Source organism: Macrobrachium rosenbergii, chromosome 11 (genome assembly GCF_040412425.1).
Source record: "Macrobrachium rosenbergii isolate ZJJX-2024 chromosome 11, ASM4041242v1, whole genome shotgun sequence".
In the NCBI taxonomy this organism is placed as follows: Eukaryota; Metazoa; Arthropoda; class Malacostraca; order Decapoda; family Palaemonidae; genus Macrobrachium; species Macrobrachium rosenbergii.
In genome coordinates this window covers 15,132,135-15,152,134 of record NC_089751.1, presented here as the reverse complement: position 1 = coordinate 15,152,134, position 20,000 = coordinate 15,132,135, and the positions used below count along the sequence as shown (strand labels likewise).

Below are 20,000 nucleotides of genomic sequence, written 5' to 3'. Positions count from 1 at the left end.
CAGGCATTTACGAGTTTTTGCACCTCATCAGTGGTTGCCAGTCTTTTGACTGTACATAGGGTTTCACTATGGGTTGTTATGCTGTGGTAAAGATTATTTTTTCACTGTACAGGCATTAGCTTACACTTTCTTCCACATGCCAAATATTGTCACCAAATTGATTTGATATATAGGCACTAACTTATGGGTTTTTACAGTGGATGGGATTGCAGTTCTTTTGATTGTACATAGTCATTCACTTGAAGGTTCTTACCCTGCGCCTAGGGGTGTAGGCATTGATTTGGGAGTTTTCACACCGTGACACAAAATGTTATTGTACACAGTCATTAACTTATGGGTATTTGTATTATGACAGAGGTTGCCATCAGTTTTATTGTACACCATTAAGAACTTATGGTTTTTTACACAGCTACAAGGATTATAGGCCTAATTCTATTAATTGTACGTAGGAATTAGCTTACCATTTTTATACAGAGTAAAAGATTACTGTCTTTCTTTTAATATGTATGAAGTATCAGAATTGTAGGTTTTCCACCTGGTCATAGGTTGCCATCACTTGGATTGCTCACAGGTAATTACTTATGGGTTTTACATTTCGCAAAGGGTTGCATTTCTTTTGATCGTACACCGGCAACTCATGAGGTTTTACGCTGGGCCAGGAGTTGTCATTCTTTTGGCTGAACAAAGGTATTAACTTACAGGTTTTCACACGTCGCCATTGATTTATATAAATTAGGTTTTACAAAGGCAGTAACATGCTGGTTATTGCACTGCACCAAGGACTGCTTTTTTATATTCTGTATGCAGGCATTAACTTCCGGATTTAGAACCTCCCAAGGAGTTACCATCTCTTTGAGTTGACATAATCATTAACATGATTTGATGACTTCTATATTTTTTGGTATTTTTGTCCGGTATGTCTGCATGACTAACCTCTTTCTGTTTTTAACTTATGCTTTTTATGACTGCTTAAGGGCATTATTGATACTTTTTATGACTGCTTAAGGGCGTTATTGATGCTTTTTATGACTGCTTAAGGGCGTTATTGATGCTTGTTATGACTGCTAAAGGGCGTTATTGGTGCTTTTTATGACTGCTTAGGGGCGTTATTGATGCTTTTTATGACTGCTTAAGGGCGTTATTGATGCTTTTTATGACTGCTTAAGAGCGTTATTGATGCTTTTTATGACTGCTTAAGGGCATTATTGATACTTTTTATGACTGCTTAAGGGCGTTATTGATGCTTTTTATGACTGCTTAAGGGCGTTATTGATGCTTGTTATGACTGCTAAAGGGCGTTATTGATGCATTTTATGACTGCTTAAGAGCGTTATTGATGCTTTTTATGACTGCTTAAGGGCGTTATTGGTGCTTTTTATGACTGCTTAAGGGCGTTATTGATGCTTTTTATGACTGCTTAAGGGCGTTATTGATGCTTTTTATGACTGCTTAAGGGGGTTATTGATGCTTTTTATGACTGCTTAAGGGCGTTATTGATGCTTTTTATGACTGCTTAAGGGGGTTATTGATGCTTTTTATGACTGCTTAAGGGGGTTATTGATGCTTTTTATGACTGCTTAAGGGGGTTATTGATGCTTTTTATGACTGCTTAGGGGCGTTATTGATGCTTTTTATGACTGCTTAAGGGCGTTATTGATGCTTTTTATGACTGCTTAAGGGCGTTATTGATGCTTTTTATGACTGCTTAAGGTGGTTATTGATGCTTTTTATGACTGCTTAAGGGGTTATTGATGCTTTTTATGACTGCTTAAGGGGGTTATTGATGCTTTTTATGACTGCTTAAGGGCGTTATTGATGCTTTTTATGACTGCTTAAGGGCGCTATTGATGCTTTTTATGACTGCTTAAAGGCGTTGTTGCTCATTTCTATCGAAATCGGATTTTTGTATTTTTCGTTTTGCTCAACTGAGCCTCATCATTCAAGACAGGTAACGAATTTAACCTTTTTTTTTTATCTAACTGATAGCTTCTTTTCCGTCTTTCAACACACACGTTGTGACAGCCGAGTACAACGATTATCCTATTCTCCTTAACCTTTATGCATTTTTATGGCTCTCAGAAAACTGATATACACTCTGCTTCTTTTTTTAATAATTCTTCGCTTTCCACTCTGCATTTCCTGCATACTTTTTTTTTTAGCTTATTTCTTTTATTTTCTATTTCAGGTTTATCTGAAGGGGATTTTTCAAAAATTTCTGCCACATTTACATGTCTGTTTTTTCCCACTCACTCAGCGTGTTCAGTTCGGTTCTCGTATATTACTCTTTAACGACATTAAACCAGGATACATACAGACCTTCTTGAACATGTTAGCTCACAACAGTCGTTTACCGAGGAGGAAGGATGTACAAAGTAATTCGTAATGAATCCCATAGCTAACAAGTACTGTACTAAACATTTCGGTTATTGGTAGACTGTTCTTATAGTTCAAAGAAATTCTAGTGACTCCTAATTAATCTATTTTCCTTCCACTTCGGTAACATTCAGCGAAGAACTAAAGAAAATACTAATTGAAGTCCCATCCACATAAAATCTTGAAATTAAGTTCAGTTAAAGCGATATACGAGTATAATAAGCCACTGGGTAAGAGATACTCTTCATGAAAGGTATTGAGAGAGAGAGAGAGAGAGAGAGAGAGAGAGAGAGAGAGAGAGAGAGAGAGAGAGAGAGAGAGAGAGAGAGAGAAAAAAATCCTCTCACCACTACTGCTAATACTTTATCAGGGTGTTTACTCACTGCAATTACCCTCATCCTCCGCATGCAGGCAATCAGGCCAGAAGTCACAGACCAGGCGGGTAGAGAGGCATCTTCCATCAGAGCAACGAAACTTTTCTTCTCCTTTTTCTAAGTCTGAGCACTCATCCACGTCTGAAATAGGAACAAAATTGGCCAAAGTTAGGGAAAAACCAGTGCATTCTTTTATGCCTTGAATAAAGATAAAGAAATATTAGGCTGAGTAAAGAAAAAAAACTGCTTGTAAGCAGCAGTTATTCTAAGATTTTTATTTCTTAAGCATACATCTTTTCATTTAACTGTTTGTGTATACATATATGTATATATAATATGTATATATAATATATATATATATATATATATATATATATATATATATATATATGTGTGTGTGTGTGTGTGTGTGTGTATAAAATGTGTGTGTATTTGTTCGTTTATTTATATATATATTTATTTCAGAATAATCTAATAATAATCATAGTATTATTGATATGTGGCCTGAGGACCTCCCTATCAAATGCATTTGAGTGGTTGCACTTCCGTTCGAAAACTTACGTAAAAATTATTTGTCATAGTAAATGGAAGCAAAAGACGAAGGTGTCACATAATCAAATCAATTTCCTAATTATCAATAAATGCGTTACTTACCACATCCGTACTCGTCAGAGATGTACTGGCCGTTATGGCAATCGTTATGACCGTCACAGATGTAAGCAGGAGCAATGCATCGGTCGAGGGAGCGGTCGTGGTTTGCAACGGTGCACATTAAACTCTCGTTGACATTGCAGATGCTGATACCTGTCGCGGAAACAGAACAAGTTTTTTGTACGATGTTTTGCTATTGTAAAGAATGTTTGGGAGGAAAGAGATCATTAATATGGATGACAGAATGAAATTACATGCGTGGAGATCTTTTTATAGTTGCTAAGACAATTTGCGCGATCGTTGATGTTAGGTCTTGACGAAAATTTTGTTACATTTTGTCAGGCTTAGACAAGTTTCATTCTTTCGATTGGAAGAATTGCAATACGCAGAAAGTTAAACAGGTGAAGTCTCCTGTCAGCGTTGTACTAGAATTCAACGAGATGTATATCGATATATATATATATATATATATATATATATATATATATATATATATATATATATATATATATATATATAATTTATATATATGTATATATATAATATATATATATATATATATATATATATATATATATATATATATAATATGTAATGTATATGTATATCGTGTGACCAAATCACATGATATGGGCATATGATTTGTTTTTTGTACATAAATTTATATGTGAAATTTTAATAAAAGGGACTAGAATTCTTAGTTATGTCAAAATTGTTCACAAGTGTAATTTCTCATATCAAGTCTGAAACATTCGCTGGGGAAGCATTCTGATTTATTTGAGTACGTTTATCACTTCGTCAGAAAATTTCTGGTGTAACTTTCCATGCCAGTCTACTGCTGACACGTGACGGACATATTATGGAGTGAGGGACGAAAAAGTTTGCGGTAAGCAGAGCATTACTGATTGCCGCTCCTCCATGATTGATTCCCTTTTGATCTGGCGATTCCCTCGTTGTCTAGTAATTGAAAAGACGCTAAACATGGTGAGGTGGTAGTATCTACTAGTGAGGGCAGGCTTGTAGGGTTCTGTTTGGTGGGCGTGGGTTTCTTGGGTCCGTTTGATGCCCGGCTTGGCCAGGGGGTTTCTTGAGTGAATGCATAGTTATTGTGAGATATATGTCCTCTTTGCTATGCTTTGTGGTTTTTTTGATATGCAACGCCTCCGTCATCCGTGGTCAACATCAGAAGGCAAGTGCATTATATCCTCAACCTTTGGTATCGTGTGATAATCCAGTTTCTCATCCTGTATAACTCCGTAAAGGTCGCGTATCATTCCCTCCTAGATATGACATGAGGGCACACCCACTCTCTTGGCTTTAACGTAGGTATATGATATTAATTTACGTCAAAGTATGCGTCATTGGTCGTGGTGTTGTTCCCTAGAAGGTCTGCCTTGTGCCGATATTTGTGATAAATAATGCCAGAACCTTTCACCCTTAATATTATTCTCAGGGCTGCTTCATTCTGATAGCACTTCTCATGCTCGGTGCCCTTGTAAAAACGGTCAGTGGTAGGGATCCTCCTTCAGGTCTTGTGCTCCCTGGGTATCCCTTGGTCGTAGGCATACTTGTTTGCAACTCGATCTGCAGGTTGGAGAACCGTTATGGACCAGTACCAAATCCAGGAATCGAATGCTTGTTTATGGCCAGGTAGAACGAAAACAATAGGGCTCCGTAAAGTGGTAAAATAATAATAATAATAATAATAATAATAATAATAATAATAATAATAATAATAATAAAAAACCATCATCATCATCATCATCATCATCATCATAATAATAATAATAATAATAATAATAATAATAATAATAATAATAAAAAACCATCATCATCATCATCATCATCATCATCATCATCATCATCATCATAATAATAATAATAATAATAATAATAATAATAATAATAATAATATTAATAACTACTTTTGTAGTCATAGATTATGATGAATATTTTGACAGTCGAAATAATAAACACAAAAAACAGAACGTAATAAAGGTGACACCAAGAATAAAATGGTTTTGGAGAAAATAAACGGCAAAAGGTGCGTAGAAAATATGAGGACTGAAATATCCCACCCTATAAAAGGAGCTCGCTCTTCACCACAGTTTATTAATATAAATCCAGGCAAAGACCCATAACACTCTGAGACCTAGTGGGAAAATTCTTTTGAATTAATCCACAACCTTGAAAAACAGGGCAGAGTCTCCGAGCCAAAGCAAACTTGTTTCTTGATAAATAGGCCAAAGAAAATATCTTTGGTCAGAATAACCAGGTATCATCAGATTCATGCAAAAATAAAATGTTCACCTTTAAAGATTTTAATCTATCTTAAAATAATTGTCAAGGGGTAAATGCTTGCGAAAACTAACCAGTAACTGCCAATGTGCTTATCATGCTTCATCAAAATCGAGAAATATAGAAATATACAGAAAAATAGGCCAAGTTTAAAGATTTTTTTGAAATTATAAGCACTACCCTCTAAAGGGTTCTACCTACATGATTTTATTTAAATCAAAGACATACAGTATGAATGACCTTACTTTACCCTCCGATCTAGAAAACTAGGTCAAGGTAAAAGCACATCCGTGGAAAATATTCATAGATCCACATGCGCCTACGTTCCAAGTTCCAGGAAACCAAGAGGTAACTAAAAATTGGACTTTTAAATTGACATGAGGCCGTGAATAATAGGTTACGGCCAGAGTGACCAAATACCATATTTTCCATGCAAAGTGTTGAATTACGAGGACCAAAGACCTCTAAGTATCATAGTGAGATATAGCGGGGAGTACTCTAACACTCTGACCTTTTGAATTAAAAAATATACAGGCCTGGGCGAGGTAGGGTGGGGGCAATTATCTATCAAGTGTAATCTAGTGTTAGATAATAGGAAGATGGACACTAACACTAATGATATTAATGATGTAAGTGTATATATACCAAAATTAAATACATAAAACGAGAAATTTCGAGAATCTGCTTGGTTGATAAGGAGAATAGAGCAGATTCTCGAAAGCTCTCATTTATATATATATATATATATATATATATATATATATATATATATATATATATATATATATATATATATACACATATAAATACATGTATGTATATGTATATATATATATATATATATATATATATATATATATATATATAAGTGAGTATGTATGGGTGCATAAACATTCATGTTAGCACATTTGTCTTTGTTTTGAAAATTCGATTAAAAAAATGAACTGCTTTGTAGATTTGAGATGTCCAGTAGTGACCTTTTGGTTTTCAACATACTAGAGTTTTTTCCAAAGTCAATGTTTGTTATTTGCGCGATCTTTGAACTGTATTTTGTTTTATCAACAAAATGTTAAAAACGTAATAAGCTCACTACTATAAGTCTCAAATCTGAAAAACAGTTCATGCACTAATACGCATGTATATGTATCCATGCATACGCTCGTAAACACACAAACACACTCAGGCGCACAGTGTAGAGAAATTTTTTATTTTGACAAATTAAATTGTCTTCAGTTACGTTTGAAGATGCCAGTGTGGCCATATCCTAATCTCACTGAAAAAAAATAGCAGATGGCAATGAATTTTGCTTTATAATTCAAATAATTTAGAAAGGACAATTTGCCATCTTTTCTCCATTCAGTTTTAAATTTCAAGTGGAGAACTTGTGCATTAAGTATATTAAGTATTCACTGAAATCTCCATTGCCGTCCCACAACACTTAATCTTGTTCCAAGGTTAAATGGACGTCAGAAATTATGTTCTCATGTAATCCTCCATGTTAAGATTTGCTAATGGGTTGGGGATTGGGGGTGTGTGTGTGAGTGTGTGTATGCGTATGTGTGTGTGTGTTCACACGCGCGTGAAAGATATAGTGTGTCTGATTTCAATGTTAAGTGAACTCCCATACAGTTCCTTTCTTTTGCGCCACCTCCTTCATTATGAAAAACCTAAAAATAATTATATATGAACTGCAACAACGGTGGTGGTAATATAGGACAAAATGCATGTTACCGTGTATGTTCTGGTTGCATTAATATTCACCGTTTAGTCCTCCAAGACATAACTGCAAACTCACAAACAAACACTTACACGAATTTAAGTGGAAAGTGGATTTTAGAGTTTACAGGTGGAAAAGTGACTGGTTTGTGTTAAAGTGGGTCTGAGACAAAAGTGTGTTATTTCTCTGGTGCTGTTCAATGTCTTTGTGAAAGAAGTGATGCTAGAAGTCAGAGAAAGGATACTAGTTGCAAGTTCAAAGTTGCGGTATAAGAAGTTGGTTTAAGAATGAAATGTGAAATCGATGATATGTACAGATGACTTAGTGCAGGTTAGGATAATGAAGGAAACTACAGAGATCAGTTATAGAATATGAAAGTGCCTGTGAAAGGAGAAAGTTGAGAGCAATGTGAACAAGAGTAAAGTTATGAATGATAATGAGAACTAGGAAGAGGAGAAGCGAATGTTAGCATTGGGAGAATGGAAGTACTAGGTACATGAAAGATTTTCCAGTTAAGGTTTTTGATGATGGTAGGGTGAGAGAAGAGCAGACATCATAAAGTGGTTGGGGCGGGTAAGGTAGCAAAATGTGAGCAAAAATTAGAAGGCAAACTATGAACGTTTATGGAAGAAGGGAATATTGAACCCACTTGACTCTAAAGAAGTGAATTGTTGATGTTGAAGGAAGATGAAACTATAAGGTGGAAAATATAGAGAAGTAATGTCTATGTAGCCTTTCTTGCATAAAAAGAATTTAGGTGTGAAATATGACGATATGTAGGAGCATTAAAAAGCTTAATGGAAGTGTAGGGATAAATCTGAGTGGTTGAGATGTTTTGGCCATGTGGAAAGAACAGAGATCATAAGTTGTTGAAAAGACTGAACAATTCCGAAGTGCTTGGAGGAAAGGGGAGAGGAAGGCATAGAAAGGGATAGTTAGATGGGATGAAAAAGATGCCTCAACATCAAGGAAGCGAGAGTGTGTAAGCTAGAAGCGAACGGCTTCTCGTGTGTATGAGGGTTTAACAAGCTGTTGGTGAGTATTCTGACTGAGATTATGAAACGGTTTATATATATATATATATATATATATATATATATATATATATATATATATATATATATATATTTACACACACACATGTATATATATATATCTATATATATATATATATATATATATATATATATATATATATATATATATATATATATATATATATAGGCTACTGCAGCAGTAATAAAAAAACGAAATAATGAATAAGATACCTTAAAGATATTCCGGAACTGATTATACTGCAGTGTAAAAATTCTATCCTCAATTCTACAGAAAAATTAGAGCAGTGAGTTTTGAACTGACCAAAGCAAAGAGAAAGATAATATGGCTTGGTATTTACTGCAACATCTAGGTACGAGAAAAGTAGGCCACGAGGAGCCCATAAAAAATACTCTAAATCCAATTTACCCTTGATCCAAAAAAAGATTCACGCACGGTACAGAAAAAAAGAGCAAAAAGTTTGATTACTGAAGTTTGTGTCGGTAGGGAGAGGAGAGGGTAGTTGGAAGATCAAAGCACTTGAAAGCATCTGAGGTATTTGAAGGATGAACGCACAACTAAGAGGATTAAAAGAAAAAAAATGTCGAACGGAAACTGACCTTGGCCAGGCATTTGGGGGAAGAAACAAACACGAGGCATAAAACAAAGGAAAAAATTTGGTGTTACAGATTTGGACGGGATTAACTGAATTTATTTTTACTTATCATGAACACTCATTTTAAGGCGTTGAGGCAGGACCCTAGTCAAAGTTAAAGTTTTTCTCAATTCTCCTCTAATAATATCATCATCCTGGTGCTTAATGAAGAAAAATGACAAAGGTAAAAATTAGATGGTTTAATTATAATGCACTAAAAAGGAAACCCCTTTAAACCTGAGTGTTTAGCATCCTCCGCATTCTGCAAAATTTTGGTAAATGCTTGATGGATTAACGTGGTTATATTTCTCTTTTGTTCATTCAAAGAGACAATTCATTGTGTGTGAAGTGGCTGGGAGAGTCAAAACTCTCACAACTGAATAGACTCATAAGATTTACCAAAGTGATTTTTTAATGATGTAAAATGTTAAAGAGGCCTTTGCATATTTAGAGTTAAGAGGGACGTAGTGATACTATATTATATACAAACACTTTCTTAATAAAGATACACACAAACACACACGTATATATATATATATATATATATATATATATATATATATATATATATATATATATATGTGTGTGTGTATATATGTATGCATGTACATGTATATATATAAACATCTAGCCAATGGATCCTTGCGTCATAGAATCGCACGTGGTGTCTCCAAATAGATATCATCAGTTAAACTCAATCCCTTATTCTCAACCCTAATGACCGTTAGATTTTCTTATTTGTAATATAGCCTTAATCTAAAATGCGCTTAATCCATGAATCGAAGATATTATGAGATTTTAGTTATTTGACTGTTGATATCTGTATTTGTTTGCGACTCGAGGAAAGGTTCTTATAACAGGAAGGGAAGTTTATAGGAAGACCGGTTGAAGGGTAATGCGCGTTTTACTTGATTTAATGTATGACTTGAGGAATTTTTTTTCAGGAATCTGCTATTATCTGTTATTTCACTAAATTTATTTAAATTCACAGCCCTTAAAAGAAGCCAGTTTGAATGGTTAATGGCAAGGAAAAATAAGACTGCTTCCTGAAAGTAAATAATACAAAATCTCTTATTGACGTAGAAATCTCTCAGATCGTTTTGGCATTATATGAAAATCTTTGTAATGTCCATCTATGAATATCAGATTAGAATGAAAAGTTTCAAGAAAATGTTAAAATATAGTTGAAAATTTAAACGGGACCAACTTGTGGACCATGGTGAAGTTGATAGAATGGTTTTCTAGATTGCCTGGGAAAGCGAAACTGAGCATGTAGCAGTTTCAGGATAACATTAGACTGAATAAATCGCCGAAATGATAACTTCTGTTTCGAGAATTACTTAGAAAATATTACCAGTATTTTCCAAATTATGTAATTTTATGTGAACACAACAGGATGGTGCCAATAACGTGATGCAGAGAAACGAAAACACGTAAAATACGAACATCGTTGACTGCGCATGTTACTTGGTGAAATATATGTCATGCGTAACATATTGCCTCATAAATGTTTTACCTCCAGACACATTATACGAGCCAGCAGTACAATTGGCTTCGTCCTCACAGTTCGGGAGGCAGTCACACAGGGAATCACACACATTGCTGATTGAAACGCAGCGGGTGTTTGCACACTGAAACTGGCTGCTGGCGTCACATTCGCCACCTGGGGGGAGATGAGAGAGGAGCTGTCAGTTAGTGAATAAGATCAATCGAAAGTAAATTACAAGGGTATAAACACCGCTGTTGCCTTCGGTATTGGAGAATAAAAAAAAAAGATCATAGGTAATGCTCGCATTTGCTACTACGATGAATGTGCATATATATATATATATATATATATATATATATATATATATATATATATATATATATATATATATATATATATTTACACACATTATCTATATATATATATATATATATATATATATATATATATATATATATATATATATATATATATATATAGTTAAGAAGATAAATGAGCACAGTTTATTTGTAGTAAGCGGAAATTACCGGGATTCCGGTAGCTAATGCTAGTAATGAATTCTGAAAAATGCTTTCTTTGGTTATTGCAGAGCTAAATATTGTTCCTAAAATTACAGCTCTTGCTGAAAAAGTTACTTACATTTAGGTAATGGACTTCAGTATTGTTAATATTAATAGAATACCTCACAAGACGAATAAAAATATAATGATATGAATATTTTTGTGTATGAAATACCTGATGCATGTACCAAATATCTAGATATTTGGCGATAATGATATATCTCGCTATTCTGAATAAACGACTCCGCAGATATGGACAAGGAATGTTATTTATTTACCAGTGCTTAAATATTCAGAAATCATTAGCAGTATCATTTATTAACTGGGTCAAGCCAAATGTTAATAATGATATTGACGAATGAATCGTAATGGGCTTTAAGCTTTAAGGCAGTAATTAATGATAACGGCTATTCTTAAATGAAGGATGGTCAATTATTAAAACAACCAATTTGAAATAGTCTGGCCTAACAGTCGTGCAAGAGATAATGGCCGTGTTATTGCTAGATGAAATTTAGCTTCTTAACGTATCACAATGTGGTTATAAGAAGCTATTCCCAAAATTGCTCGTACAATTGCCGACAGGAAAAGGGATTAACTTATGAAAACGCTCGTCTAATCAGCAACAGCGCAAGTCATTATTTTAATTCTAACTTTATTTCTCAAGTGAATAACATTATAGTATAATACGAGTAAAATGTTGCCCGGTGGTTATTAGCCGGGTAGTGGCAGCATCCAATTAGAGTTAAGGGTACGTACCTAGAGCTGGGGAGAGTATGAAATATTTTGCAAAGAAATTTTTTGCACCAAAATGTTTTCTTGCAGGCATGCGCAAATGCACAAACGTGCATATATATATATATATATATATATATATATATATATATATATATATATATATATATATATATATATATATATGAATATGTGTATGCATATATACATATATATATATATATACTGTATATATATATATATATATATATATATATATGAATGTATGTATATACATATATATATGTGTATGTATATATACATATATATATGTGTATGTATATACATACATACATATTTATACACACACATATATATATATCGAGAACAGGAATAAGGATAAGTGGGTATGACGAGCCAATTAGAACTTGTTGATTGCTGGGCGGAATTTGACATACAGTACATGCATTCCATCTAATCCCCCATCTCTCTCTCTCTCTCTCTCTCTCTCTCTCTCTCTCTCTCTCTCTCTCTCTCTTGGAGAGATTTCGATAGTCATAGAGCTGTTTTTATATTGTTATTATGAATAAGGGGACAATGCACTTATTCTTTAGCCCTTTTTATGCAACAAACCTGTCATCCTGCAGGCTACAGATTCTTAAACACAATTCACATCCTTTCTGGAGGATGAAAGAGCTCTCAGGGTTTCGTTCGTAGTCGAAGATTTCCTTCCCCGCTACTAATCGTTCTTTTGCTTAGTTCGATGCCACCACCGTGAAGGTGGCTGGTAAGCCTCTTCATATAGGTAGTAGAGTTCTGTGCAACCCAATATATATAAAGTTCGGTGCGGCCCAAGACTACACTTTGGAAAGTGTTAAGGATCATGTCAAGATTAGCGAACCCACTCACAGCAGGGTTCGCTCTACTTTACAAAAAGATTATTGGGTTCGTTATTCTTTACGTGGGAATGATCGGGTTCGCTGTTCTAGACATGAACACTTCGGTACCAGACATTTGATCCCCCAGGGGCTAGTACTAAACAAGGCGAAATACATTTGATCTCCCCAAGAGGCTAGTACTAAAGAAGGCAAAACAGTGTAGATGAATCACTGTTTCGCCGTGTTTAGTACTAGCCCTCATGTGGAATTGGAGTTCTGGCCGGAAAGGGTTGGCCATTCTTTACATGGAGATCATTGGGTTCGCTGTTCTTGACATGGAGATGTTGGGTTCGTTAATCTTGACATGATCCAGTGTTAATAAATCGGATATTCCTTGGATCATACTTACTTTAGAAGCTTGAATATCAAGCCAGTGGGCCCTGAACGGTTGTACCGTATGAACATTGGGTTTACGTTCTGAAGAATAGTAATAATCTGGATGCGCTCATAGTCTTTCATCATGGTTGTTGCCTGGCTTGCTGCTCACCAGTTTGCCATGGCGTTCATCGTCCAAGGCTCCCTGTTGACCTTTTCGGTGGCGACGTTAGGGGAAACCATTCTCTACGGGTTGTTGGGGAATGGTTTCCCGTACAATAAAAGATAGAGAGAGAGAGAGAGAGAGAGAGAGATACTACTTACGGGAAAGGATGCATACTCAACTTCAAAACAGTCAAAATCTTGCCACCGTTACTACTTACAGTTCAGTTCATCAGCGTGATTGTCTTGGCAGTCAGGCCAGCCGTCGCACCAATAGAAGCGATGGACACGTATGCCGGAGCCGCAGACTGCAAAGTCCTCTGAAATAAATATAAAACAAACGTCATGTACAATAAGTTTATGAAAAATTAAGTGGTTCCAGATGCTGAACAACGAAGCAGATAAGTGGAATAAGAGAGAATGGAGAGGACAAAAATATGTAGCTCGTTTACAGTAATTGGTATAAGTGTAATTTTCGTCAGCACGTAAATGAACAGTGCAAACGCATAGCCCCCCCCCCCCTCCCAAAATACATAAATACAATGAAAGTTAACATTTATGAAACTAAAGTGAAAAGAGAGTCGTTATAAAAACTGTTACGTCAGTATTTTTAAAGTTTTAGTAATTTTTCATAATCAGCTCATACTAAAGTTGTCATCACGCAGTGATATTTTCATTACTTTCTAAAACCTTAATCCAGAACAGTAAGGTTCAAAATGGAATTATATAAGAAATGTCAACAAGTATCAAAATTATATTTTAAAATACCAATATCAATTATCTAGTGAAATATGAGATGCATTACTCTCCGAAATGAACCAAGCTGCCATTTTGTATTACTATAACATTTATATCTAGACACTTAGGAAAAAAAACAATAATTAAACATAATAGATCATGAACTTTGCGTTTGCCCTTGGTGGTTTGTCATGGAGAAAGAAAAGGAATGAAAACTGAAAAATGTTCGAGAATCTACCATTAATATCATGTTAACATGAGTGCGAGGAAGTAGTCTGCATCATGAGAGAGAGAGAGAGAGAGAGAGAGAGAGAGAGAGAGAGAGAGAGAGAGAGAGAGAGAGAGAATACTTTCAAGCTTTCATCATTTTCGATAATAGAATATGTCGTTATTAGACGCTTAAGAGAGAGAGAGAGAGAGAGAGAGAGAGAGAATACTTTCAAGCTTTCATCATTTTCGATAATAGAATATGTCGTTATTAGACGCTTAAGAGAGAGAGAGAGAGAGAGAGAGAACTTTCAAGCCCCCATCATTTTCAAGAATAAAATAAGTCATTATTAGATGCTTAAGAGAGAGAGAACTTTCAAGCTTTCATCATTTTCAAGAATTAAATATGCCATCATTAGATTCTTAAAAGGGAGATAGAGAGAGAACTTTCAAGTTTTCATTATTTTCAAGAATAAAATGTGTCATTTTTAGACGCTTAAAAGAGAGAGGGAGAAAACTTTCAAGTTTTCATCGTTTTCAAGAATAAAATATGTCATTATTAGACCCTTAAAAGAGAGAGAGAGAGAGAGAGAGAGAGAGAACTTTTAAGCTTTCATAAGTTTCAAGAATAAAATATGTCACGATTAGATGCTTGGGAAAGAGAGAGAGCATACCAACCATTCCCACACGCAGACTCGTCTGACCCATCCTTACAGTGGTGATGACCATCGCAGACTCTTCCTGGTCGGATGCACTGACCGTTTGAGCACTCAAATTCTTGCTTCCAGCACTCCCGGTGGTCTGGTGAATTGGAGAAGTCAAAATGTTATTAGTGATGCCATCTTTTTATCGTTTATTTCGCCAAAATAAATAAAATGGGGATAAAAGAATTGCCGTAACGCCAATAGAGTGGAGAGGGTAATCTGTTGAGCTATTGCATAATGGAGTGAATTCTTTTCCAGTTATTTGCCGATCGCGCAAAATAAGTAAATAACACGAAAAATGTACATTAATCTACACTTAGGCTGAAACACACATATGCACACACGCACACACCACACACACACACACATATATGTATATATATATATATATATATATATATATATATATATATATATATATATATATATATATATATATATATATATATATATATATATATTTGTGTTTGTGTGTATTTATGTGTCTGATCGTAATACCAGAGTATACGTCTACAAGAAAAGCGAAACCACACAGGCGAGGATTTTTCGTCTTTGTTCGGTTCTCAAGCAATATAAATATGCAACAGTAAACATATTGCAAGGAAGTCTTAGTTTTCCAAAGAAAAAGAAATCAAGGTTGAAAGGAGTGTGAACTCCATTTAATGCATACAAAGGCACTACATTTGAGGTTGATCTTCGGATGAGGAACTCGACTGAGTACATTTTCCTTTGTTGGTTGTATCAATGCAGATGACACTTTGATATTATACTACCAGGAAGCCAATCAATTCTGTGTTTTCTCTTGTATCTGTCAAAACTAAATTATAATATTTTCTTGGACAAATCTAACAATATATTGCTGCACTGTCTAACAGTATATTGCTGCACTGCCAATACCTTGGACAGAAATAATGACGGAACAGTTTTTATTATTTTGGAAAAAATAAATTTACGTCAGTTTAGCTCAGTTACCTTAGTCGTGCACTTGGGCTTGTTGCTATGGTTTATTACAAAACTCATAAATCCATTAGGCATGGAGGTTTTTGCGTGTGTGAGATTATTCCTTTGTGAAAGGTAAAATTTTCAATACTAGGTTAACCAGAGGAAATTTTTGTTGATGTTATGTCCACATGCCAAGCTCTGTATTTCAGTAGTAAACTCACTGCTATGTAGTTTGATATTGCTGGTGAGTTTTCATCCTTTTCTTTTTATGTTTTTTATGTTAATGTCCTTTCAACATTTAAGAAATTCTCATCTTTTTCCTAATGTAATTAATTACATTGGAGAGTTGGAAGTGAGTTTCCTGAGTATTAGATATAATTTTGGTATAATATGTCAGATTAAGGTACTTTGAGACTACTCATTACTAACCTCAATATTTGAAGTATTTTGTGTATTTGTAATAAAAAATGATTTAAATTGTATCCAAAGTATGTTATTTTTTTTATTTTCATGTGTAGGAAGTCTCATTTTGAATTAATCCAATATGGCAAATCAGCAGTAATGAGAATCATGCATAATGGTGAGGGAATAATAATCTCCGATGTCACGTTACAGAATGGCCCCAGAAACTGCCTGAATGGAATTCGCTTGAAAGGATTAATAGGGAAAATCTTCCTTTGTAGCCCGTTCAGTCCCCTTCTAAATCCCAACCTGAATGGCGTAGACTAAACTTTGCCGGAAAACAGTCCTTTTGCCATTCGTAATTCTCAAGCTCTCGTCCCATCGTACTGCATTGATATATATATATATATATATATATATATATATATATATATATATATATATATATATATATATATATATATATATATATATATATATATATATATATATATATATATATATATGTTATATGTATATATATATATATACTGTACATACACACACACACACACACACACACACACATATATATATATATATATATATATATATATATATATATATATATATATATATATATATATATATATATATATGTGTGTGTGTAGATACATACACGCACATGTGTGTGTGCGTGTTGTGTATTTTTTAATGATGCGATCTACATTACTCTTTCATTTGTCGGTAGGGTAACCTTCATTCAATATCTTTTCTAAAAACTCTTTCACCTCTTTACTGAAATGAACGGAACTGTAGTATGCAATCTAGACAGTAATTGGGTTGTTTATGCTATATCTGTAAGAGTGTTTTTTCAGTGAATAATATTTGCCAATCATTCATAAACCTCCTTTAGATCACAATTACATTTCTAAAAAAAGCCATGGTCCCTTGTACGATTTAACGTTCTGAAAAGGGGAGATTAGCATCTTTTTCAAATTACTGTAAGGCACATGATATTGATGATTCAAAGGCGAATTTTTTATCTCGGCTTGGGTAAAAAAAAAAAAGTGTTTTATAAAGGACATGTGAGTTCCAGTTATATTCACCGAGAGCGCTGTACTTGTCATGAGGGGAGATTAAGATCCGAATGATTTACTACAAAACTTATTCCAAAATCAATTCATCTCTTTTGTCCATTCTAACCTTGAGAGTAATATATTAGGTAAAAATCAAACTTTCTATTATCAAAGAGAATAAACCAATTTTTCTAAAATATTCCATGCCGAACATACGATAGAAGCAAAACACTTTGTAGGATATCGCTTTTAAAGTGAAAAATCCTGTCCGCGTTGTATTTTACTTTCAACATTCAACTACGATTTTCCTATTTCCCTTATTAGCTCCTGCTTTGTTTACGTATAGTTTCCTTTTAATGAACGCGAAATGCAAGGAATCTTATATATCTCTTGAATTCCATGATTGTCTGCTTTCTTATTCCCTTTCTGTCTCTCTTACTCATTACAACATCATTTTGAAGGCTTTTGACAATTTCATTGTCAGCCTATTGTCACTGTAAGCCCTCTACCTCGTTAGAGCAAAGAAAAAGGACTGAGACGAGGAAGTGTGAAATCGTCACAAATCACTCAAATTCTATTAGGTGCACATATGATATTCACATATCAGGTATTTAATTGAAGTCATACGTCTTGGATAGAAATACTTCCGAGGTGTTATTGCTGACGAAAGGTAAATATGTTTGATTTTCCTGAGACACATTAAGTGAAAACTGGGGCAATAAATATTGAGCACGAATTTTGTTAACGTAAGTACCACGATGTCAGCTGCACAATGTTCTGTCGACCCACAAAATTCTGTGAAATAAAAAAAAAACCGTCAGCTTACAACGATTCCATTTCACGAAATAGGCAGTTTCAGGAATGAAGCATCATTAGTTTTGACATTTTTCAAGCGGTTGTTAAAATTGACAGGAAATCCTATCTCGGGAAACCACCCGATGAAACAAAAGAAATCAAGCACTGCGCGCAATTTGTATTGCAATATTTCATTTTAGTGAACATTATCCAGAAGAATTTCATTTATGGGATGCTGGATAACCTTTCAGAAAAATGTGGATGTAATCAAATCTCAGAATTTTACTACTATGATAACAATACTATGGATACAAATAATGTCTGGAAAGTTTTCAATGTTTGACCAATAGGAATTGACGTCAACATAGGTTTGTTAACGTAGTTTTGCACCTGGGTTTGTTGACAGGATCAGATTGGTTGGAGGGAGTTTTCACCTTCTACCTGGGAAGAAAGACTATGTAAATCTATAGAAAGATTCATTAATAAAGTTAACTGTGGTTGAGCATGTTCTTCGAAGTTTGCATGGCTTTATTTTTAGGGGGTGGGGAGGGGGAAGTAAAGGTATGTATGTCTCCTTAAAGTCTGTCTGTCACTGATGAAACATCAAGTACTTTTGGCATAAACCAAAAGTACTTGATGTTTCATCAGTGACAGACAGCTAACACATAGATGTGCTTTGAGCTAGAATGTGCCATGTCTTTATTAAGTCTACCTTTTCAAATTTGAATCTGATCACATTGTTAAGCTTTTTTTTTTATCAGCCAACGAATTCGTTTGATCATGATCCTGTATTTTATTCCAAGATAACCACTTTCTCAGGCTGATGAATAAATATTATTAGTTACATCAATTCAAAAGCCTTCAGGCACCCTACATTAGTTGAAAAACTTCTTCCGTTATGGATACTTTTCTAGGCAATGAATGTTTCAATCAGCTTTCCTTTATTTAATAATATAAAGATTCTTATTTATTACAACAGTGATCTCAGCATGTAAAATACGGCCACTAAAACACCATAGGTGCTTTTGCAGACTAGCTCAGCTAATACCACTTTTGTGTGAAAATGTAAAAATGTAGACTGAGCAATACACGTCATTTGCAAACTCACGTTCATAAACTTTACATACTAATGATTCTGATGTAACAGTTTTCACAAAGCTATAATAAAACACTCAAAACTAATTATAGGCTTCTGAAGCACGTGAAAAAAATCGATATTTATCCTCAACTAATCAGTAAACACTGCTAAAGAAACCATAACCACAAAATCCACAGAGCTTCGCTCTCTTCTCTTCCCCTTCTCCTCGTCCTTTCAGCTCAGGGCTGCTCTGAAACTAGCCGCTGCCGCTTTCACAACTATCACAGGCTACCAACACATCAAGACGTCTATTGAACCACGATCTTGAGAAGGGGGCGTGAGAGAGATTAATGCCACCCAGGTCCGGTGTTGTCTTTGATGTTTGCCTGTAATTAAATGTTATCGCTCCATCTTCCTGTAAAAAAAAAGAATATAGACGAAACACCTACAATGGATGCTTTGATTGAGGAAGTGTACGAAGACGTAATAATAGTGGTGTCGGATTTTGAAGTGCGTCATCAGAGAAGCGATTATTCTCATTTTGAAGATTCATGTCGTGTTCGTAATTAGAGTGGTTGTTGTATGATGTGTTATACATAACCTAATCACTATACAATTGAAATTTGCTATTTACCTAGGCGGAAAATTGTTAAAAGTTTTCCACATGAAAACTTGTCAATATAAAGTACTTTGCAATTATAACGCAGCCTATTTCATCGGAGCACAGCTGGGACCTTGATTTAGGTTTGTAAACTTGACATCTGACGTTTTTGCCACAGCCTAAATAGTTCCTCGAAA

General features: G+C 34.5%; 1 protein-coding gene across 1 annotated transcript in view; it reads right to left on the bottom strand.

Moving 5' to 3' along the window:
* LOC136843185 (G-protein coupled receptor GRL101-like) overlaps positions 1-20,000 on the bottom strand; it is a 191,500-nt gene that overhangs the window by 92,770 nt on the left and 78,730 nt on the right. The window contains exons 6-10 of the mRNA XM_067111258.1: positions 14,902-15,024; positions 13,500-13,598; positions 10,620-10,766; positions 3,402-3,551; positions 2,757-2,888 (exon numbers count right to left, since the gene is read on the bottom strand). Coding sequence (XP_066967359.1) covers positions 2,757-2,888; positions 3,402-3,551; positions 10,620-10,766; positions 13,500-13,598; positions 14,902-15,024 — 651 coding nt within the window. The remainder of the gene's footprint in view (positions 1-2,756; positions 2,889-3,401; positions 3,552-10,619; positions 10,767-13,499; positions 13,599-14,901; positions 15,025-20,000) is intronic.